This window comes from Hemiscyllium ocellatum, chromosome 5, assembly GCF_020745735.1.
Source record: "Hemiscyllium ocellatum isolate sHemOce1 chromosome 5, sHemOce1.pat.X.cur, whole genome shotgun sequence".
In the NCBI taxonomy this organism is placed as follows: Eukaryota; Metazoa; Chordata; class Chondrichthyes; order Orectolobiformes; family Hemiscylliidae; genus Hemiscyllium; species Hemiscyllium ocellatum.
This window is the reverse complement of record NC_083405.1, coordinates 77160554-77184390: the sequence shown is the minus strand read 5'-3', so window position 1 is coordinate 77184390 and position 23837 is coordinate 77160554. Positions and strand designations below refer to the sequence as shown.

The 23837-nt window shown below is 40.5% G+C and overlaps 1 protein-coding gene across 1 annotated transcript in view; it reads left to right on the top strand.

Moving 5' to 3' along the window:
• The first annotated feature begins 614 nt into the window (after positions 1–614).
• LOC132816082 (raftlin-like) overlaps positions 615–23837 on the top strand; it is a 109035-nt gene continuing 85812 nt past the window's right edge. The window contains exons 1-2 of the mRNA XM_060825512.1: positions 615–1110; positions 6665–6820. Coding sequence (XP_060681495.1) covers positions 6676–6820 — 145 coding nt within the window. The 5' untranslated portion in view covers positions 615–1110; positions 6665–6675. The remainder of the gene's footprint in view (positions 1111–6664; positions 6821–23837) is intronic.

The window sequence follows — 23837 nt, the reverse complement described above, 5'->3', positions numbered from 1 at the left end:
CATCATCAATCTGTCCCATTCTCTCTGTCACCTTCAGGATCAGTGCACCAAATTGCAGAGTGCCACCTACCTCTTCAGAATGCCTGTCTTGTTCTGATGAAGTGAGCAACAGTTATGAATAGAGCCCTTCAGTATTAGTTTAGCCCAATTCCTGAATTTAGCAGATCTCTGTTTACTGGGTCCTGACATTTTTTAAAATATTTGCCCCAAATACTTGGTTTCTGGCTCCTGTAATTACACCTTCAGTTTTCCAAGGACTGCTGGTGCTCAAAATTCCTTGCTTTGACATCAATCAGATAATAGAATCCCTGGTGGCTTTTTCTTTCAAAACAAGCACGTCTTCTTTTTGTTTTATTTAAGTGAAATTTCAATTAGTCACAGACTGTCTCAAGAGTAAATTGCCTCTTTAACAGTCTCCTTCAGAGCTCCCAGTAATGGACTTCAGCCTCAGGGGGCTGGTCTGGGTCTTAAAATATGAATTTCATTGAAGAGTGAAGTCAGCATGCTGGCCAGCCCCCATCTGGTTACTGAACTGCTGCTTGTACACACGCAGCTCAGCTGGTATCGATGTGCGTGATGCATTTTTGGCTGGTATCCTGTGTTCGCCTCATACCTAGGTCACTTATTTCAGAGATCTTAAAACTGTAACTGTTTTTTTCCCCGCGACATCTTGCAGTTGTGATTTGACCAGTGAAACAGGAGGGGGAAAGAAAAACACTGAACTGTTACAGGATGTGGTTTTTTTTTAACAGAACACGCAGCAATGAAGATTAAGATTTTTGATGCATGACGTTTTCAACAGCAAAAGGAAGTCAACGGACAAATTTAGACCCCAAAATCTCAATAGTACAATTCGTTTAAGAATCAGACCAGTTTCGCGTATGGTTCAATTTCCCCATGTACTTATTGGAGCAGCTTGATGTGCTTTGTTGCACTCAGCATTTTGAGTGAGTTCTTGCTCGTAAGGCTGATCCAAGTTTCCTTCGAGGATCTATAACTTCCTTTCCTGAGATGAGAGTACCTTTAATTGTGGCCGTATTTTGATTGCTTACAATTCCTGACAGGGGACTGCTGATTTCTTTTAAACAACTTTTTGGCAGATTTTCTCAGGTAAGTTCATAGAGAACATTATTTGTGTGTTTGACTGTGTGTGTTATTGTTTAAAAGCGGCTGTGTTCTGTCAGTCGTTGGTTCTGGTATGAAAAGTACGATAGTGTGTTGCTGCAATGTAAACAGAATTTTGTCTGGACTTCAGAATATGATCCCCTTTTTCATCCTTTGTTGCTTCCTTTGATTACATACTGCAGGAAATGTGTTACACTGTAAGTGTGAAACTGCCTAAAGTGTTCGCTCTTTTAACTGTTTATGGACCAACAAACTCCACAAATGTCTGAAAAAAAATAAACGTGGTCTGAAAGGCATTGTCTTCCGATATTAAATGTTGTTGTTTCCCTTGAATAATAGAGGAAGTGTGATCTCTTTGTGCAGCTAAACGTAAAATTTAAACTATCATTTTTAAAGCATGGAATAAAGGGAGTTTTAGTTTTAGTTTTGAAATAGTTAAAGTTTCTGTGTGGGTAGTTTTATTTTCATAAGTAATTTTGTAGAAATCTAATACATGTGGAATTACTTTGATTCCTTTTGACACCATGAGTATATTGCCATGTAAGTAAAACAACATTTCGGCTGAACTTGCACACTTAACTCTTCAAGTGCATTTAATGATTTATTAATGGTTTCTCCCTAATCTCCTGAAAAAAAAAGCATTGTTATAATTTCTTACAAGTTGACTATTTTAAAGGCTGCAGTTCTATATGTTATTAAAAACAGCACTCTCTTAAACATTAACAGACTCAGACCAATAATGTTTTGATCATATTTAACTGAAAACTAAAACAAAACCAAGAAAACATTGTTACACAGAGCTCTGTGCATCTCACAGTAAAGATTCTACACTTTAAAGTGTTGAAAGTATATTTGATGCCTTATTACGTGAACTGCCACTTGAATATCTGAGTATAAGAAGTGTTTCCTCTTAAGTTAGAGAGACCAGCAGCAGCACATTAAAAACTGACCTTATATGAGTAAGATGACTTCTGAGGGTGTATGAATTCCTATTTGCATTTTGTAATCTGACAGATGTAAGCAAAAACTGACCAAAATGCCAATCTACTATGAGATTAGACAACTGTGATCAGTCACTGAACACAAATAATCATAACTTTACTTACAAGTTAATCTTAAGGAAAGAAAAAATACAAAAATAATTGTTACAAGCTGCTGTTTATGAAAATCTATGGGACTATTTTCAGCAATCATAACAAGCTCTTGTGCAGTCACCTTTGGAGATATTTTTATTATGTTCAACATAAGTATGCCATTTCAACCCGTTGCATCTATTATTAGGTTCCTATCATGACTTAGCAGGCAACAAAATCAACATTAAACACAAATGTGAAGGTGGGTTTAACTTTACCTGCCTGCCAGTAAAATTCTCCCAGGTTGCTTAGATGTGGAAAGACCTGCCAAATCCTGCTTCTCATTTGCAATGAGACATTTACCAGCCGAGGCTGCAAGGTTTGTACAGTCTTACAGAGGACGAGCAAGAGCAGCCCGTTCAGCAACTCAAGCCTGCTCTCCCATTCAGCAAGATCTTGGCTGGTCTCATTGCAACCTTAAATTCTCTTTCTCGCTCACCCCTGATAACCTCTAACAGGCTCTGCCTTAAAAATATTCAAGCACTCTGTCGCACCACCTTTTTAAGAAGAGAGTTCCAAAAACCCTTGATCCTTTGAGAGAAAAAGAATGTCAAATTTCTATTTCAAATGGGCAAACTGATTTTTAAACAATGATGTCTAGGTCTAGACTCTCCCGCAGGAAGAAACAGGAAGCTCAGGATTTTATATTTCAATCAAGCCACTCCCTACTTTTCTAAACTCTAGTGGATCAAGCCCAACCATTCCTCATAAGAATACCCACCCATTCCAGGTGCTAGTACGGTAAGCCTTCTCTGAATGTTCTCCAATTTGTGGATATCCTTCCTTAAATAAGGGGATCAATACCACACACAGTTATATTTCGTATCTGTTCATCAGAGAACAGAGATATAATTAGAACACAAACTTCAATTTAAATTTCTGGCTGAGGCAGGACACTGAGTGCAAACCTTGGGGAAGAGGATGAGAAGTAGAAATCCCTTTGTGGGACCAGATGGAGCAAGCATGTAACATTCAATGAGGCACATTTTAATGTGTTTAAACTTACAGTGATCATGTTGGAACAGGCAATTATCACTCAGCCCTATCTTTTCAATTACACAAATTGTGTCAGAGTGACTCAACTTAATTTTCCTTTTCATTATTTCATAATAACTCTTGATGCACTTACCTAAAAAAGAACAATAAATATATAAAAACTACTCAACTTTTTAGGGGAAAGTATTCCAGATTTCCTCTACCCTTTGTGTGCAAAATTACTGTTTGATTTTACTACTGAGTGAGCTAATCTTAACTTTAAGATCTGGTTCTGGCTTCCCCCATCAGAGGAAATAGTTGCCCCCTATCTACTAAATCAAATGCTGTTTTCGTTTTCAGCAACCTACTTGAATCACCTTTTGACCTTTCCAATGTTTTTACACAATCTGTTGATAATGATATAACACACCTCTGGAGCAGGTGGGTCTTGAACACTCCGCTGCAAGAGCCTATAATGTGAAGAATAGTCACTGTTGTTACTTGGATACAAACCATGGTTTCCGTGGCCACAACACAGAATACTAACCATTGTACGATCACAGCACCACATGGCACAAAGTTTGTTTCAAGCTTTTAAATTTTTTTATTTAACTTGCTTGGAAATATTATGACACGCCTCTGGAGCCAGTGGGACTTGAACAGAGGCTTCCTTGCTCAGATGTAGAGACACTACCACTGCACCACAAGAGCCCTCATTTCAAACTATTGAGCTGAAGCAAGTTCACGCCAATTTTACCCAGCTTGTTTCAATAATGAAAATCTTCCTGGTGAAAATTGCCGCAGGGTCTAGAACATTAACCAATAGGTACTGAAAATTCAACTTGCCTTTCTTTAGCCACTCAGAATTCAGAAATAAATTTTAAAATGTTTCTTCTTGTCTTTTAGAGGTGCAACAAAGCATCATTACATTGTTTCCTGTGATAAACGACTTGTTCTCTGAGGAATGATTATGTAGAATGGGCCTTTAGCCTGGGGTTTAACAGAAAAGGAGGTGATCTGATTGAAACATGTCAGACCCAGAGATTTTGCTTGGAGGGTCTAGAGCAAAGGAACAAGGGCTGGATTTTATGAACCGCCTGTGGGTGGGAAAGCATTCCATAAAATGTGGTACTATGCCATGAGTGATGTGCCCACCGTACCCAATATTATATGGGGTAGGGTTGGCATCAGTGGGCTGCTTTGCCATAGTCCAGTTGAGGCCATTAAGTGGGCAATTAATTCCCTTGAATGGCTCATCCTGTCACTGCACACATGGCCTGTGCCAATGTGCAGCTTGGCAGATGTAGCCTTGCAGACCAATGGCCAATGAAAGCTGAGATGGTGCTTCTTTCCTGTGTCTGTGGTGCCAAACTGAGGCACTTTCAATTTTCCTTCCCTCCATCAACTCTTTGCCTCCCACCCTTCCTAACACGCACCTCCACCATCCCACCCCATTGTCATGGCCTTCCAAACTGAGCCCAGACTTAACCGGGTTTCCAGTGCATTGCTGAATGCCTCAATGGTTTCCTTTTAATTCATTCCCAGGATATGGCTTTTGCTGCCTAGACCAACATTTATTGCCCATTCCTAACTGGCTAGAGGGAGTGAAGAGTCAATCACATTGCTGTGGGTCTGGAGTCAAATAAGGATGGCAGTTTCCTTTTTGAAAAGACATTAATGAACCAGATAGGTTTTCTAAGCAATGGTTTCAGAGTCATTACTCGACTCTTAATTCCTGATTTTTATGAATTCAAATTCTGCCATCTGCTAGAATCCAGAACCCTGGAACATGACTTGGGTTTCTGGATTCACAATCTAGTGATAATACCACTAGGCCATTGCCTCCCCTGTCCTCAGTGCTGTACCAGCAGTATCCATTGCTCTGCATGGTGTTGTGATATTAGAGAGCTGTGGATTCTGTAAAGCCTGGGCTTCCACCTGGATGTGGCAAATATCCCACCTCATAATGATTAAAGATTCATTGGCTAAAATATTAAAGGCAATAAGCCAAGCAGAGGCAGGCCCAGTCCTAATATTTGTGCTGAAATGAGTGGAGGCCCATAATCTCAGGACAAGGTAACAATGATTTTGGACTGAGTTTAGGAGACAGTCTTTCATTCAAAGGGTTGTGAATCTTTGTATTTCTCTACCCAGAAGGTTGCAAGTGTTCATTTGCATGGGTGATTTTCATGGGCGAAAGGGTAGATTTTCAAATATTAAGGAAATCAAAGGATGTGGAAATTGGGCAGGAACATAGAATTTAAGTTTGAGGATCAGCCATGATTTTAGCCAATGGCAATGCAAACTGGAGGGTCCAAGCGATCTCCTCCTGCTCCCGTTTCTTATGTTCTTAGATGTTTCAAGCAAACAGATTCTTGAATTGTGTCACATTTTATGCTGGTTTGAATGAACTGTTCAGGAATATCTCCTGCTTCGTGGCATTAAAGAAATGGGTTTTAAATTCTCACATCATAATTTTTTTTTTAGAACTGTCACGAAAAATTGAGATTGGTGCCAAATTATAAAACTTTATTTGCAGCACGTTATGGGTTAATTAGAGTCTCCACTGTCAATAATGTGACTCAGAAGTGCAGACTTGAGGGATTAAAGCACAGGTCTTAGATTAGGGTGGAGATGGAAAAGCACAGCAGGTCAGGCAGCATCTAAGGAGCAGGAAAATCGACGTTTTGGGCAAAAGCCCTTCATCAGGAATCTAGTCTGCTTGTCTGGTTTTCAGATGAGCGTAAATTCTTCCTGTTCTGATTTTATCACTACTTAAGTAGTATTCAGTCCAGCCACATATAATTTTACTAGCAGTCTTTTTGTCAACTAGGAATTGGCAATTGAAACAGAAGATGCTGGAAATATCAGCATCTGTAAAGATTTTGGGTAAAGATCTGTGGTACATTCTAGTATTGTTCCATATTATTCTTAGTTATTAGACGTTACAGATTAGCAATGATATAGTATATGCTAAGATAGAAGAAACAAATCACTCATTAAAAGATCAACTTTCAGTTTTGCAAATTAAGAATGTGGTGATAAAGAAATTCTATTTTTAAGCAATCAAATGGTAAATAGTTGTGTTTCAGATCATTATCAAAAATGGTATAGGAAATTATAGCCATTGTAACTTTGAATGAGTGGTGTATTAAAAAAGTTGAAACAGTTAAAATAGAGAGCACCCAATGTGGAAAACCTTTTGCATTGTTAATGTTGATAAATAGTTGTATATCTGTAACTGTGTTGCAAAGGACAAAGTCTACTGTACAAACTGAATTTGACATTTTTGATGAATACAATTCATCTCTTTTGTGAACGATTTATTTGGTTATGATTTATTAAGTTCTCCAGAGGCATCAAAAGATGTCATTTAATGCTGGTCTACTGTTGATTTTGTCACTTTTCTGACCTTTTCTATTTTGAATTAGCATCTGCCAAAATGGGATGCGGCCTACCAAAGCTGGAGAAGCCTGATGAAAACAGTCCAGGCAAAATCTATTCAACTCTCAAACGACCACAAGTGGAGACTAAAGTGGGAATAGCCTATCAGTATAAGGTCCTGGACTTCACCACAGCTGAGACTGGTAAGTGATAGTCGCGCTATCTAGTCATATTATTGGAATTTAAAATGAATTGATTCTGATCACTTGCCTAATAATGTTAATGTCAAAGAAATATTGTGACTGTGAGTGATGCTCAGTGAGTGTTGTCATGACTGGTATAACTGCCTGTCTAAGTAATGGATCAGGAGAGCACTTGTCTTATACCATTGTGCCGTTAGTCATCCTTCAAGTTCAACTACCTATGGTGTCTACACTATCCACGATCAGAGAGCCACACACTAGAGGCACTTGAACTCCTCAGTGCAGATAAGAGAGGACTGAAAGAGGCAGTTACGTATTCAAAAATAATAAAATCAACACCACTCCACTTCCAATGTGCCTGCTTCTTGTTTTAGCAGAACAGATTGAGACAGGCAACTAATTGGAAGTGGGCCCACCATTCAAGTATTTTAATGAACTAGCATGCCTCCAAGTTTGGCTCTGTGTTAAACTTAGCTGCTGTGGATTGTGCTGCTCAGGGAGAGCAGCAGCTGAAGGGAGATGAGAACCCAGTCAGGCCCTGGAGGTCTATCAACAGATCAATTCTGTTTCTGCAGCCTCTCTGGACTATCTATAAACCCACTATGATATATCCACAACACAGACCCCTCATAAGGGGATCTGAGCACCTCCTCATCCTGATGTCATTATCTAAACTCAGTCTATCCACTTCCCACCCAATCTCGCTGATCTCCACACAATCTATCCATTTGTTCCACACTATTCCATATCTGTTGGGCATCCCTTGCTCTAATGGCCTTCCTCTCCTCTTACAGTTTGTTTCCTTACCTACAATCTATCCAGCACTTCCTATGCAATGCCACAAGCATGCTTAGCTCAGTTGGCTGGATAGCTGATTTGTGATTCAGAATGATACTAACAGCATGAGATCAATTTCTGCACCAGGGAAAGTTACCATGAAGTACTTTCTCTCTTAACCTCATCCTTTGCCTGAGATGTGGTGATCCTCAGGTTAAACCACCCCCTGTGTTGTCTCTCTGTAATGAGATTTTAGCCTTTTGGGCCATTGACGGCTTTACCTTTTACTCTCCACTCTGAACAATTTATCCACTGCACCCACCACACATCTCCCAAACCCATCCCCCCCTCGCCCCCCCCCCCCCCCCCCCCCCAGTCTATCCACAATCCTCACCAACAGTCATTCCCATGGATGACCCTCACCATATCCCCAATTACTCTCATCCTCCCTCCCCACTGTTCTCTGACTGTGGTCTTCCTACCAGCATCGGTCTGGCTTCTACTGTGTCTTTACTGAATTGGTTGCAGGATGCCTACAGCAACTGTCTCATGATTTCATGGTTGAGGTCAGGAGCACATTAGTACAGTATTGTATTTCTATCTCAAAGACAGCCAACTAGACTCTCAATCAACAGAATCAAAGGATTAAAATAAAACCCTCTTTTTTTTTTCTGACCAAATCTCTGAGAAACCTATTCTTCTAGGTTTTACAGCTGCTGTACTTCCACTGGCCATTCCTGACTCCCTACCTCCCCGTGAATACAAGGGAGATTGAGGGGGAGACAGGATTCAGGAAACGTGGAGATGGGAACAAATATTCACTTCACATCAATTAGAAAAGAATGTAATGTCTTTGTGATTCATTCTTATTTTGAAAACTCGTAACATCCCAGTTGACCTGAGCGATAAGCCAAATCAACAAAATTAAATCTAAGAGATGTCTAAGCAGTTCGGATGGAGAGCAATCACATTTAGAGAACAAAAGTCCTAATGTATTATTCCAGTTTCCAAGTCAGTGAAGAGAATTCCACTCCTGTGATTATATTGTTACCAACCACTATCCATAATGAACCATACTATCCCTCATATATCATAGCATAAAGGTTTGAACAAAATGTAATATTTAACATATCAAGTGCATCCCTATTAATAAGTAGAGCCATGTTTCTTCCATCTTAAACTCCATTCAATTTCCTTAATCTCGTTCCAAATAATCACGTGAATTAGACAAAAAAAACTTGAGTTAGAAAAGAAATTCTGCTCATTCTTTTGCCAACCTGCCAAATAATAAATCAAAATTCTAGGCGATTGCTCCAATATTGGAACCAATATAGGCCACTGCTGACAGCTGCATTCCATAAATGACGTTTTCTGAATCTCTCAAGCATGGAAACGGCATGTTTTATACAGTAAAAGCACAGAAAGTGCTGAAGAAACTCAGCAGGTCTGGCAGTATCTGTGAACAGAGCAATGGAGTTAACATTCCGAGTCCAGTGTGATCAGAGTTCTGAAGAAAAGTCATACTGGACTCGAAACATTAAACCTGTTTCTGTTTGCACAGATGCTGCCAGACCCTTTGAGTTTCTCTAGCAATTCCTCTTTTTATGTCATATGTAATATTTAATCATCTATCATCATGTTTTTGCATGTAAGTTTGCCTGTCTGCTCAGTTTGAGTGTTTCATTTTGACACCAGCTTTGTGATTTAAAAGGTGATAAATAGGTGCAAAGTTAGGCCATACAGCCTTTCAAATATGCTCACACGTTCAGTAAGATTGTGACTGAAATTGTATCAACTTCATTTTCCTGTCCTAAACCCATACCCTTTCATTTTCTTCAGTTCTTAATTGTTGATCAGTGCTCATTTTAAATAAACATTGATTGAGCATGGGCAGCCTTCTGGCATGGAGATTTTCAAAGATTCACAACTCAAGAAATTTCTCTCAGCTCAGTCCGAGGTAGCTGACCCAGATTATGAGTGCCTGTTCTAGACTTTTCTGCTGGGAAAACAGTGAGCAGGAACTTCCCTGCAGGCTTCTGAATCCGCCGCCCTCTCCACCCCTCCTCCCATTAGGTTTTGGGTCAGGAGCCCACACTGTGTAAGAAACAGCTAGTTGGTGTGATTGGCCCTGAGTCACCAATTCCTGGTAGAGGGCATGCTCCCTTTGCACATGAGGCTGGTAGGAGAGCTCTGGAAGCTGCAGGGTCACTCAGAGGCCTACCAGCTCAAAAGGCACTGGAGGTAGTGATGGAGAGTGAGCCGGGGGGGGCGGTCTTTGAAATGGAAGTACCTCCTCTCTGACACTTTTTAAAGTTTAAACCGAGAAAGCATAGGCTGGGGGAGTTGGTGGGGATTGAGGCAGGCAGGGAGGGCCTTGGGGACCTGCCTGACTTTTATATCCCACAGCCCCCATCTCCTCTCTGCCATAAGAGGATAGTTAAACTAGTGGCTGCCACACATGGAGATCAGCAGACTAATTGAAAAATTCCTGTATTGCTAACAACATACCTACCTCGCTATATGGGTGGCACAGTGGTTAGCACTGATGCCTCACAACACCAGAGACCCAGGTTCAATTCCCACCTCAGGCGACTGTGTGGAGTTTGCACATTCTCCCCGTGTCTGTGTGGGTTTCCTCTGGGTGCTCCAGCTTCCTCCCACAATCCAAAAATGTGCAGGTTAGGTGAATTGGCAATTTACCCCTTAGGTGAAGGGGTAAATGTAGGGGAATGGGTATGGGTGGATTGCGCTTTGGTGGGTCGGTGTGGACTTGTTGGGCTGAAGGGCCTGTTTCCACACTGTAAGTAATCTAATGTGCACAAACCATTGAAGGTGGCAGTGCAGTTCGAGAAAATGATCTGAGTAGCCTTTGAGATCCTGGGCTCTATAAATAAAGAGTGCAAAAGCCAGAATTTATGATGAAATTTGGTCCAACACAAACTAGAGGATTGTGGCAATATTAGTCACTGCACTGGTGAAGGTTTTAGTAAAGAGAATGGCTCCAAGGATGAGAGCCTTCAGTTGTGGGGATAGACCGGAGAAGCTGGGGCAGTTCTCCTAAGAGAAGAGAAACTCGAGAGGAGATTCAAAGGGGCATATGGAGACTGATTGTTTTAATTGATGGAACTGGGGGAAGCAAATTAATGATTAGACCCAAAGAAGACTTGAGGAGAAATGATATTATGCAATGAGTGGTTAAGATCTGGATTGCACTGTCTAAGAGGGTGAAGGAGGAAAACTCAATTGTTAATTTCAAAGGGGAACTCAATAGTCAGTGAGAGAAATTATTTGCAAGATTTCAGTGATAGGCCAGAGAAATGGGACTTGGTGAGCTGCTCTTATAAACCCGTGATATGGAATCAGTAGGTTGAATATGCTCCTTCTGTGCTGTAACCATTCTGAAATGCACACCCACCTGTGTGTGGCTTTGTTTAGGAATTTTGTCTTTTCATACAAAGATCAGAGAGCCTGAGGTATATAAACTAGCTCCAAACTTCACTTAAAGACTCTTAAACCAAACCCTCACCCACCCCCACATGAATCCATGACCCCTCAATTGCCTATGTCATAGGCAATGTGACCTCATCTCATCACCCCCCATATTAATCCCCATCTAATCCAGCCCCATCTCCATGCACATTCCATTTCCATGAAGCCTCATGCTTTACTCATATGAATACCACACAATGCCTTCTCAAATTTACCATGCCAAATTCCTGCCATCCATGCAGTCACCAGAGCCACTCACCCAGTATCCATTATAAACAATCTTCATGAATCATGCAAATATAATGGGGATTATTTTAACATTCTTGGGGGAAGATTTTTGCTCCAATCTTTTAGAAACATATTTATTTGATGCTGGCTTCATTGGCCAGAACAGCATTTATTACCTATCACTTCTGGACCCATTGCAGTCCATGTGGCATTGGTATACCCAAAGTGTTATTAGGAAGAGAGGTCCAATCTTTTGACTTAGTGGTAGTTAAGGAATAGTGACATGGCTCCAGATCAGAATGGTACTTGGCTTGGAGGGGAGCTTGCACATGATGGATTTTCCATGCATTCTCTGCCCTTGTCCTTCCATGTAATAGAGAGCACAGGCTTGTAAGTTGCTGGGGAAGAGTTGCTATTGTCATTTTGTGGTTGATTTGCTTTGCTGTGAAAACAGTTTGTTGGGAGAGAGTGAATGTTTAAGGTGATGGCTGAATGCTGATCAGGAGCAATTCAAATAAGTTATCATAAATACAGGGTAAAGAAACATATCTTATTGAATGTAAAAAACTTGCAATCCTTTTCAGTGCCTGTTAGGTTTGTAAATGAACAAGAAACTATATTACAGGCATATTCTGTTATTTGTCTTTTAAAAGTATCAATCATTCTTGGATCAGTAAACCACCTGCTGAAGCTAAGAATTCATAATGACCACAGCTATCATTACAAAAGCTTCCGATTACTTTGCATGAAACTGACAGAACAGAATCATGCTCCATGTCAGATTATTACCTTAAATGAAAGAATGTGCAGGGCTATAAGGAGATGATGTAGGAGTGAAATTTTGAGAATTGCTCCATCAGTCAGCGAGCACAATCCTGATGGGTGAAAGGCCTCTTGTGCTACGATCATTCTGTGATTTTAAGATTTTGACAATTAAAGAAAAAATTGGAAATGTACTGTATTGCATGACAACAATTGACTCCTAATGGGGTTCAGAGGCCTCTATTGCTTACTCCTCACTTTCGTCATCCATCATCCAACCACTATGCACTTCAGATTCCCCTCTGCTACTCTATGTAATCACTACGTCTCTATGTATTGTCCATGGCACCTCCAATACTCCTTTGCAACCTTATGCCATCCCATATCCATCATGCACCCTACATGACCATTCACCCAAAAAGAATAATGCATTTTCTTTAGATTCCATGCAGTATCAAAGGGAATAAATCACTCATTTGAAGAAAATCTCCACCATCTAATCACAATCTTCTTCAAACACTCATTGAGAGGCACAAAAAAAACTGTGAATACTAGTGCTATTAGCTTATGTCAACAAACCAGAGATTGCATCAAAGACATATTCTGTTATTGTCTTGAAATTGTCATTCATTCTCAGCTGAATGGAACACCTCCTGTGCTGAAATGCATTAACACTCAAACCTCGCCAAAGCACCGATAACTGTCAAAATCAACCAACATTAAACTGTTTATTGGAGAGGAAAGCATACTAGGTACTCACTTCAATTACAAAGCTGTGTGCCCATTGATCAGTGGGCAGGAACAAAGAGTAAGATGCTTACAAGTGTCAAAAGCATGATTTTAAAAATCTTTTAAATTCTAAGTCTGTGTATCTTCATTGGATCAGTTTTGTTTTATTATTACACAATAATTTTGAATTTATTATAACAACATAGTTGATGACTTTTTCAAAAAAAAATCAAAATCTAATGCAGCAAAAATACATGATTGTACATTCTGAGAACTGGCTAGAACAACTCCAATTCTGTTATGACTCATAGAGTAGAGACCAATAAAAAGACAGATGTGCAAAAGCATTGGGTTAACAACAGGAGACAGAGTGTAACGGCAGAGGGTTGCTTTTTGGCCTGGAGACCTGTGACCAGTGGCGTTCCATAGCGATTGGTGCTGGGTACGCTTATGTTTCTCATTGGTATAAATTACTTAGATTAGAATATAGAAAACATAATTATTAAGCTTGCAGATGACACCAAGATTAGTGGTACAGTGAACAGTGAAGAAGGTTACAAAGTGATCTTGATCAGTTGAGTCAGTGTGCTAAAGAATGGCAAGTGAAGTTTAATTTAGATAAAGGGAAGGTATTACATATTGATAAAACAAACAAATGCAAGACTTATAAAATTAAAAGTATTGCCTTGGGCAGTGTTGTAGAACAGAGATATCTTGCGTTTGATCACAGACTTCTTTGAAGATTGCAATGTCCATTCTGATCTCTCTCTCTCTCTCCGTAACTTCTCTGTACTCTGCTCTGCTACCTTAATGCACTTTGTAGTACAATTTCCCTGTATAGCACACTAAACAATACTTTTCACTGTATTTCGGTACATGTGACAACAATAAATCAAATTTAAATTCAGAGTAAACAAAAGGATGGGAATGAATTTCTAATTTGTGTTCAGAAGAAATTCCCTGATCGGGATGTTTAGTAGGAAGAATAGAGGTATGGAATATTTTCTAAATGGGGAGATAATTCAGAAGTCTGAAGTGCAAAGAGACTTGGGAGTTCTAGTCCAGGATTCTCTCAAGGTAAACCTGCAGGTTGAGTCAATAGTTAGGAAGGCAAACGCAATGATGGCACTTATTGTGAGATTACTTGAATATAAAAGCAGGGATGTACTTCTGAGCTCTGTAAGGCTCTGCACAGACCACAGTTGGAGTATTGTGCAGTTTTGGGCTCTATATCTCATGGCCATGGAGCATGACAATAGACAATAGACAATAGGTGCAGGAGTAGGCCATTCTGCCCTTCAAGCCTGCACCACCATTCAATGTGATCATGGCTGATCATCCTTAATCAGTCCTGTTTCTGCCTTATCTCCATAACCCTTGATTCCACTATCCTTGAGACCTCTATCCAACTCTTTCTTAAATGAATCCAGAGGCTGGACCTCCACTGCCCTCTGGGGCAGAGCATTCCACACAGCTACCACTCTCTGGGTGAAGAAGTTTCTCCTCAATTCTGTCCTAAATGGTCTACCCCGTATTTTTAAGCTGTGTCCTCTGGTTTGGCACTCACCCATCAGCGGAAACATGTTTCCTGCCTCCAGAGTGTCCAATCCTTTAATAATCTTACATGTCTCAATCAGATCCCCTCTCAGTGTTCTAAACTCAAGGGTATACAAGCCCAGTCGCTCCAGTCTTTCAGTGTAAGGTAATCCCGCCATTCCAGGAATTGACTTCCTGAACCTACATTGTACTCCCTCAATAGCCAGAATGTCTTTCCTCAAATTTGGAGACCAGAACTGCACACAGTACTCCAGGTGTGGTCTCACCAGGGCCCTGTACAGCTGCAGAAGAACCTCTTTGCTTTTGTACTCAATCCCTCTTGTTATGAAGGCCAGCATGCTATTAACCTTCTTCACTACCTGCTGCACCTGCATGCTTACCTTCATTGACTGGTGTACAAGAACACCCAGATCTCTTTGTACTGCCCCTTTACCTATATTGATTCCATTGAGGTAGTAATCTGCCTTCCTGTTCTTGCCACCAAAGTGGATAACCATACATTTATCCACATTAAACTGCATCTGCCATGCATCTGACCACACACCTAACTTGTCCCGGTCACCCTGTAACATCCTCATCACATTTCACCCTGCTACCTAGCTTAGTATCATCAGCAAATTTGGTCATGTTATTACTAATACCATCTTCTATATCATTAAAAATATTGTAAAAAGCTGCAGTCCCAGTGCTGATCCCTGCGGTACCCCATTGGTCACTGCCTGCCATTCCGAAATGGAGCCGTTTATCACTACTCTTTGTTTCCTATCAGCCAACCAACTTTCAATCCAAGTTAGTACTTTGCCCCTAATACCATGAGCCCTAATTTTGCTCACTAATCTCCTATGTGGGATTTTATCAAAAGCTTTCTGAAAGTCCAGGTACACCTCAAAAAATTCTAGAAGATTAGTCAAGCATGATTTCCCCTTCATAAATCCATGCTGACTCTGACCTATCCTGTTAATACTATCCAGATATGTCGTAATTTCATCCTTTATAATAGACTCCAGCATCTTTCCCACCACTGAGGTCAGACTAACTGGTCTATAATTTCCTGCTTTCTCTCTCCCACCTTTCTTAAAAAGTGGTACAACATTAGCCACCCTCCAATCCACAGGAACTGATCCCGAATCTACCGAACTCTGGAAAATAATCACCAACGCATACACGCTTTCTCGAGCCACCTCCTTCAGTACCCTGGGATGTAGATCATCAGGCCCCGGGGACTTATCAACCTTCAGACCTAACAGTCTCTCCAACACCAATTCCTGGCAAATATAAATTCCCTTAAGTTCAGGTCCTTCAGCCACTGTTACCTCAGGGAGATTGCTTGTGTCTTCCCCAGTGAACACAGATCTGAAGTACTAATTCAATTCTTTTGCCATTTCTTTATTCCCTGTAATATATTCCCCTGTTTCTGTCTCCAAGGGCCCAATTTTAGTCTTAACCATTTTTTTGCGTTTCACATACCTAAAAAAACTTTTACTATCCTCCTTTATATTTTTGGCCAATTTACCTTCGTACCTCATTTTTTCTCTGCATATTTCCTTCTTAGTAATCCCCTGTTGTTTTTTTAAATGCTTCCCTGTCCTCTGTTTTCCCATTTATCTTTGCTATGTTATACTTTTTCTCTTTTAACTTTACATGTTTCTTAACTTCCCTCGTCAGCCACGGCCGCCCATGCCTCCTCCTGGGATCTTTCTTACTTTTTGGAATGAACCGATCCTGCAACTTCTGCATTATACCCAGAAATATCCACCATTGTTCCTCCACTGTCATCCCTGCTAAGGCATTGCACCATTGAACTTTGGCCAGCTCCTCCCTCATAGCTCCATAGTTCCCTTTATTCAACAGAAATATTGTCACTTCCGATTGTACCCTCTCCCCCTCAAATTGCAGATTGAAGCTTATTGTATTATGGTCACTACTTCCCAATGGCTCCTTCACTTTGAGCTCCCTGACCAATTCTGGTTCATTGCACAATACCAGATCCAGAATTGCCTTCTCCCTGGTCGGCTCCAGCACCAGCTGTTCTAAGAATCCATCTCGGAGGCACTCCACAAAGTCTCTTTCTTGAGATTCAATACCATCCTGATTCTCCCAGTCTACCTGCATGTTGAAATCCCCCATAACAACTGTAGTAACATCTTTGCGACAGGCCAATTTCAGCTCCTGATTTAACTTATATCCGAAATCCAGACTACTGTTTGGGGGCCTGTAGATAACTCCCAAGAGGGTCTTTTTACCCTTAGTATTTCTCAGCTCTATCCACACTGACTCTACATCCCCTGATTCTAGGTTTCCCCCGCGCAAGGGACTGAATATCATCCCTTACCAACATGGCCACTCCACCCCCTCTGCCCGCCAGTCTGTCCTTACGATAGCACGTGTAGCCTTGTGTATTCATTTCCCAGGCCCTGTCCACTTGAAGCCACGTCTCAGTTATCCCCACAATATTGTATCTGCCAATTTCCAAAAGAGCATCAAGCTCATCCATCTTATTTCTAATACTTCATGCATTCATGTATAGTATTTTTAATTTGTTACTGCCCTCACCCTTCCCATCAACTCCTATTTCTCTCAACCTTACAGCATGCTCCCTTTCTGAGTTTTCTGCCTCATTGATACAGTTGTCTTTCTTGACTTCCCTTGTTCTAACTTTCCCTCCAATTTCCTTCTTAAACATCCAGTTTGTCCCCCCCCCCCCCCACCCCGCTACTTAGTTTAAACGTAGCTGTGTTGCAGTAGCAAACCTGCTTGCCAGAATGCTGGTCCCTAACCTATTAAGGTGCAAACCGTCTCTCTTGTAGAATTTATGCTTATCACAAACATACCCCAGTGATCCAAGAATTTAAATCCTTGCTTCCTGCACCAGTTCCCCAGCCACACGTTCAAGTCCATTATCTCCCTGTTTCTGGCCTCACCAGCCCGAGCTACTGGAAGCAAACCGGAGATAACCACTCTGGACATCCTGCTTTTCAGCCTTCTTCCTAGTTCTCCGACACGTTTAGAGAATGTTCAGAGGAGTTCATGGGAATGGTCCCAGGAAAGAAAAACTGAGCATATGAGGAATGTTTGAGGAGTCTGGGTTTATACTTGATGGAGTTTAGAAGGATGGGGACATCTAATTGAAACATACAGAATACTGAATAGCTTGGACAGAGTAGAAGAAAGTGAGGACTGTAGATGCTGGAGATTAGAGTCGAAAAGCGTGACACTGGAAAAGCACAGCAGGTCAGGCAGCATCCGAGGAGCAGGAGAATCGATGTTTCGGGCATAAGCCCTTCATTAGGAATGGGCTGAAAAATTCCTGCTGAAGGGCTTCTGCCTGAAATGTTGATTCTTCTGCTGTTCTGATGCTGCCTGACCTGTGCCACAATTTTCGACTCTGGACAAAGTAGATGCTGAGAAGATGTTTCCATTGGCAAGAGAGACCAGATCCTGAGGATACAACCTTAAAGTAAAGGGAAGACCTTTTAGAATGGAGGTAAGGAGAAACTTCTTCAGCCAGAGAGTGGTGAATCTATGGAATTCATTGCCACAGAAGGTTGTGGAGGCCAGGTCATTGAGTATGTTTAAGACTGAGATAGATAGATTCTTGAGTATCAAGGGGATCAAGGGTTACAGGGAGAAAGTGCGAGAATGAGGGTGAGAAACTTGTCAGCCATGATTGAATGGCAGAGCAGACTCAATGGACTATTTTCTGCTCCTGTGTCTTACGGTGTTATGGTCTTATGTTCTTAACCCAAATAGAGAGGATGCTTTATTGGATCTGATGTTGGGAAATGAAATGGGATGTGTCTGAGAGGGAGCATTTGGGTAACAGGGATCATTACATCATTAGATTTAAAATTGGTAATGGAGACTTGCAGAAGGTGATTAAATATAGAATTTCTACTTGGAGGAAGATCAATCTTGTATGATGAGAAGGGATCTAGTCAGGGTAAAATGGAATCAGACAGGAAAAACAAAACATAATAATGCCTTTCAACAATGGCAAGAGGTAAGGGAGACAAGGACAGGGCTCCTTGGATGATAAGGGCTATAGAGGTTATGATGAAACATAAAAGGAAAGCATATGATTCATGCCACTTTCAAGTTAACAAAATTATTGCTCATGGATCAGATATAAAGGGCAAAAACACTGCAAGTTATGGTACATGGTTATTTTCTGGAAGGCATTCGTAAGGGGTATAATCTAAACTCTGTGTTCAAATACATGTTGGGAGGCATCTAATAAAATGTGAGAGTAGAATGATTGTCAACATAAAAAAAGGAAATGAAAATCTTCTTCCAGCACATAAACAGCAAGCAGGAAGCAGGCGGTAAGAGACACTGTGGATTCTGTTCAGTGCAAAAGAGTGCTATAATTTTCGAGCTCAGGACAAGGCTAAAATAAGTCATGGTTTTCTTATCAGACTTGACTAAGTAGAGTATTTTATATCAGGCTTTACTAAGTGGAGGATTTTTATAAAATATTGCTAGAAATTGAGATAGTGGAGACCATGAATAGTATGGAAGTTGAAAGAGAGGAGGCAGTGGAAAGACTGGCTATAACAATGTAAGAAGTTCCTTGGGCCTAATGGCCTTCATGCCAGGTTGCTAAAGGAAGTGGAGTAGAGACAATGGGAGAATTTTCTTTAATCTTTAAATCTACTTTCAAAATGGGGGAGTTGCAAACGTGGATAAAGTATAACTGCAGGCCAGTTAGTTTAACATCAGTGGTGGATAATGTTTTGACATTTTTAACTGGGGAGAAAATTCAGTAGGTACTTGGTGAAGTTTAGGTTAATTAGGATGGCTGACATGGATTTGTCAAAGTCCAGTCATACTGGACTAATTTAATTCATATATTTAGTGAAGTAACAGAAAATAGTGAAGAGAATGCTTTGGATGTTGTTGAGATGGATTTTAAAAAAGTGTTTGACAAAGTATCACATAAAAGACTCGTTAACAAAATTGCAATTCATGGATGGTCACTATCAAATTAGAGAATACATTGGCTTAAGAACAAAAAAGAGTGAGTTATGTTAGATGTTGTGTTTTTGGACAGGTGAATGATTAACATTGGTATACGCAAAGGTTCAGTGCCAGGGCTATTGACTTTTGGGTTGTACATAAATGACCAGGGTTTTGGAATATTTCAAGATTTGTCTTGGAGTGGCAGACAATGAGGATTATCTAAAGCAGGATATAAGTAGGCTAGCAATATGGACAGACAAATGACCGAAACATTTTATATAGGAATTGTGTGTTGAAACACTTAGGCATAAATGATAGGGAGAAAAGCAGAGGGGTGATGTTAGAAAGAATTATTTTCCCACTGTGAGTGTTCTTGACCTGGAACTTAATACTGCCTGGTGGAAGTGGAAACAATCAATCATTTCAAAAAGACATTTTAAGGAAAATAAACTTGCTGGGCTACAGGGATGATGTGAGGGAGTGGAACTGACTGGATTGTTTCACAAGGTGTTGACAAAGGCATGATTGGACAAATGGCCTCCTTTGGTGCTATAAATGACTCTACTGTTTGATAGTGTCATGAGATCTTTTATGTTCACCTGACAGGGCAGGTGGAATCTCTTAACACCTTATCTGAAGGACAATTTAATAACATATTTACACAAAAATACATGTTCAAATTCAATCTTATTTCAAATAGACAGCTGCTAACACAGAAAAACTATAGGAAGAGACCACAGACTGCACAAGGCAGTCGCCATGGGGACAAAGACAGGCAGTGATCGGTAGCCAGGAAGCATTTGGGGCAGTGCATTTCTGCTTTTTCTAGTCCACAAAGACTGCAATAAAAAGCAGATTACCCTGTGGAGCTGTTGATCCCATCGCGCTTTCATTATTGGGTTTCATTATTGGGAAGTCTGTGTTGCACTCTGGAAGTCTGATCTAAATTCATTAATGAAGCATCTGCCTCAATATGGTGAAAGACATGTTTACTACAAAATAGAACAGCATCAAAATGGTATGAATGAATTGAGTGAATTGAATTTATTGTCACGTGTACCAATGCACAGTGAAAAGCTTTGTTTTGCTAGCAATACAGGTAGACCATATAGTTAAGTAGCATAGATAGTAAATACTAGGTAAACAGCGGCAAAAACAAAAACACAGGTACAAATGAATGTTAAGAGTTTGTGAGTACATTCAATACACTAACAACAGTTGGCTAGAAACTGTTACGAAACTGGATGGCGCATGTGCTCAGGCTTCTGTACCTTCTCCCCATTGGTAGAGGTTGTAGAAAAACATTGCCAGGGTGGGATGGATCTTTGAGAATGCTGGTGGCCTTTCCTTGATAGCGGGCCTGGTAGATGGATTCTATAGATAGGAGGTGGGCCTTTGTGATTATCTGGGCTGAGTTCACCACTCTCTGTAACCGTCTCCGATCTTGAATGGTACAGTTGTCATACCAGGTAGTGATACATCCAGACAGAATGCTCTCGATGGCATACCTATAAAAGTTGGCAAGGGTATTCACCGTCACGCCAAATTTTCTCAGCTGCTTGAGGAAGAAGAGACGTTGTTGGGCCTATGTAACCTGTGCATCCACATGAAGAGTCCAAGAAAGCTTGTTGTGGATGACCATTCCCAGGAGAATGGTAATGGGAATGCTTGCAGAAAATTGGGATCATGATCCTCTGCTTACATGTTCAACGTTCTCCAACTCCTTAGTTTCAGGTTGTGACCTCTTATCAGAGCGTTCTCCCTTGTCATGACCATCTCTGAAGGTCCAGTCTGTGGCCTTTCCTGCTGTTGGTTTTCTGAGTCATGACCTGAAGAGTTAACTTTGTTTCTCTTTCTACAGATGATACCTGACTCATTAAGCAATTCTAGAATTTTCTGTCTTTATTTCAGATTCAAATCAAGGCATTTATTGACAGATGTGATGCTTGTCATCTCAGTGACTCGAAAAAGGTTGTTATTTTGTGCATTTTGAAAGCACAAATCTGTGTCCTTGCTTATGAAGCAGCTTTCTTCAGTTTCTGTTGACAGTTTACTCTCTACTGTTGGATTAAAATCAACTTTGGCAAGCTGCAACATGATTGATGGTGAATTGACCAGTATTATAGACTCTACCCAATTTAACCTTCCCACCCTAGTTTACCGACATAGAAATATAGGAACAGGAGTAGTAGGCTATTCAGCCCCTCGAACCATCTCCACCATTCAATAAGATCATTTCTGATCTATTGCCTAACTCTATATACCTGCCTTGGGTCCATTTCCCTTACTACCCTTACTTAATAAACATTTGTTTTCTCAGATCTAACTATAACAATTGATTTAGCATTAACCAGCATTTGAGGAAGAGAGTTCCAAACCTCCAATACTCTTTGTGTGTAGATATGCTTTCTAACATCTCTCCTGAATGGCCTGGCCTGAATTCTAGACTATGCTCCCGGTTCTAAAATCTTAAGAGAGTGGAAATAGTTTATTGTTCTACACTCTCTTTCACTTTTAATAACCTGAATACCTCGATCAGATTATCCATTAACCTACTAAATCCTAGAGAATAAAGGCTTAATTTCTCTAGTCTCTCCACATAACATAACCCTTAAATCTAGCTCTTATCCTTGTGAACCTGTGCTCAGCCTCGGGACCTTGCGATCTTGTACGGATAGTCTGAAGTTGGGATAATCGAATGCGGGATAATTGAGGTTCCTCTGTATTCCTACTTTCTGTTTCCTGCCACTCAGCCAATTTCCTATCCGGGTCAGTAACCTGTCCTTAAATTCATGGGCTTCCACCATAGCTAACAGTCTCTTGTGCAGGACTTTATCAAAAGGATTCTGGAAGTCCATTTAAACAACATCTGTGGACTTACGTTAGTCCAGCATCTTTATCACCTCTTTAAAACTCTGTGAGCATTGTCCAGCATGATCTACTCTTCATGAATCCATGCTGACTCTCCCTGACCAACTGAAATCTTTCAAGATGAACCCTTGCCCTATCCTTGATTACAGATTCCAGCAATTTCTCCACTACAGATGTCAGGCCAATTGGTCTGTAATTACCTGTTTCCTCTCTGTCAACCTTCTTAAAGAGTGGAGTGACATGAGCAAATTTCCAATCCATAGGTAGAACTCTTGAACTCTGAAAAACTATGGTTAGAGCATCAGCAATGTGCTCTCCTACCTCCTTTAACACCCTTGGATAGAAATCATCAGGTCCATGCGATTTGTCAGTCATCAGTTTCATTCATTTCTGCATGATTGATGTTATGTGAAAGCTCATTTTATTTAGACCCTGTCCTTGAACCTCTGTTAATGTTTTTGAGAAATTCAGCAAGCTATCCTTTTTTTGCTGTGAATACTAAAGCAAATAATTGTTCAGTATGTCTGCTATCTCCCTCTGTTCATTGACTCTCAGCCTTCAGTGGGGCATTAATACTCTTAACCAGCCATAGTCCTTCATTTAGCTGTAAAATTGCCTCTTATTGCCTTCTATATCCCTTGCAAGTTTCCTTTCATTATCCTTTTAGCCACTGTTGTAGCCGCTTTGTGGTCCTTTGTTGGTCTTTGCATTGGTCCCACTCTGTGGGATCTGTACTGGTCTTTGCATTTTTATCAGCCCTTTATTTTAATTTCATGCTATCCCTTGCCTCCCTAGATGTCCATGGCTGTCTTTATTGCAAGGTGGAGCTTTTCCTTCTCATGGGTACACACTGTTTCTATATAGCATTAAACGTTTCTTTGACTGTTCCTCAGTTGTTTTACTTATTAACAGGGTTTCCCAGTTTACTGTGAACTGTCTCTGCCTCATCCCATTAAAGTCTGCCTTACTTAAATCCAAACTTCTTGTATCCAATCATTACCTATCTCTTGCAAATGCTACATGAAACTCAATCATGTTATGATCACTATTTGACAATGCTCAGGTTAATTAGGGCACTAATTAAATCAGGCTCATTGCTCATTACTAGATCCAACATTGCTTGTTTAATGTTGTTTAATTTAATTCAATGTAATTTAATTTTAATTAAACATCCAAGTTTCAATTCATTGCCAAAAAATAAATAAAATGGAGAGAGCAGCCTTTGTTTCTAAGAGGCACCCAGAATTCACTGGATTTTTAAATTATTGCACTGTACATCCCTCACCATCAATATCACCACCAAGGTGGCAGAATATTATTTTGCATTGTTATTTTGGATGTAGATTTGCTCGCTGATCTGGAAGGCTCATTTCCAGATGTTTCTTCACTCTACTGGGTAACATCTTCAGTGGGCCTACAGGCGAAGCACTGCTGATAATTCATGCTTTCTATTTATATGTTTGGGTTTCTTTAAATTGAAAGCAGAAATTATCAGCAGTGCTTCACCCAGAGGCCCACTGAAGATGTTACCTAGTATGGTGATGAAACATCTGGAAATGAACCTTCCAGTTTGGTGAGCAAACCTATACTGGAACCCCACCCTGAGCTACAAATCTTCTCAAAATTGTTATTTTATACTGCTTTA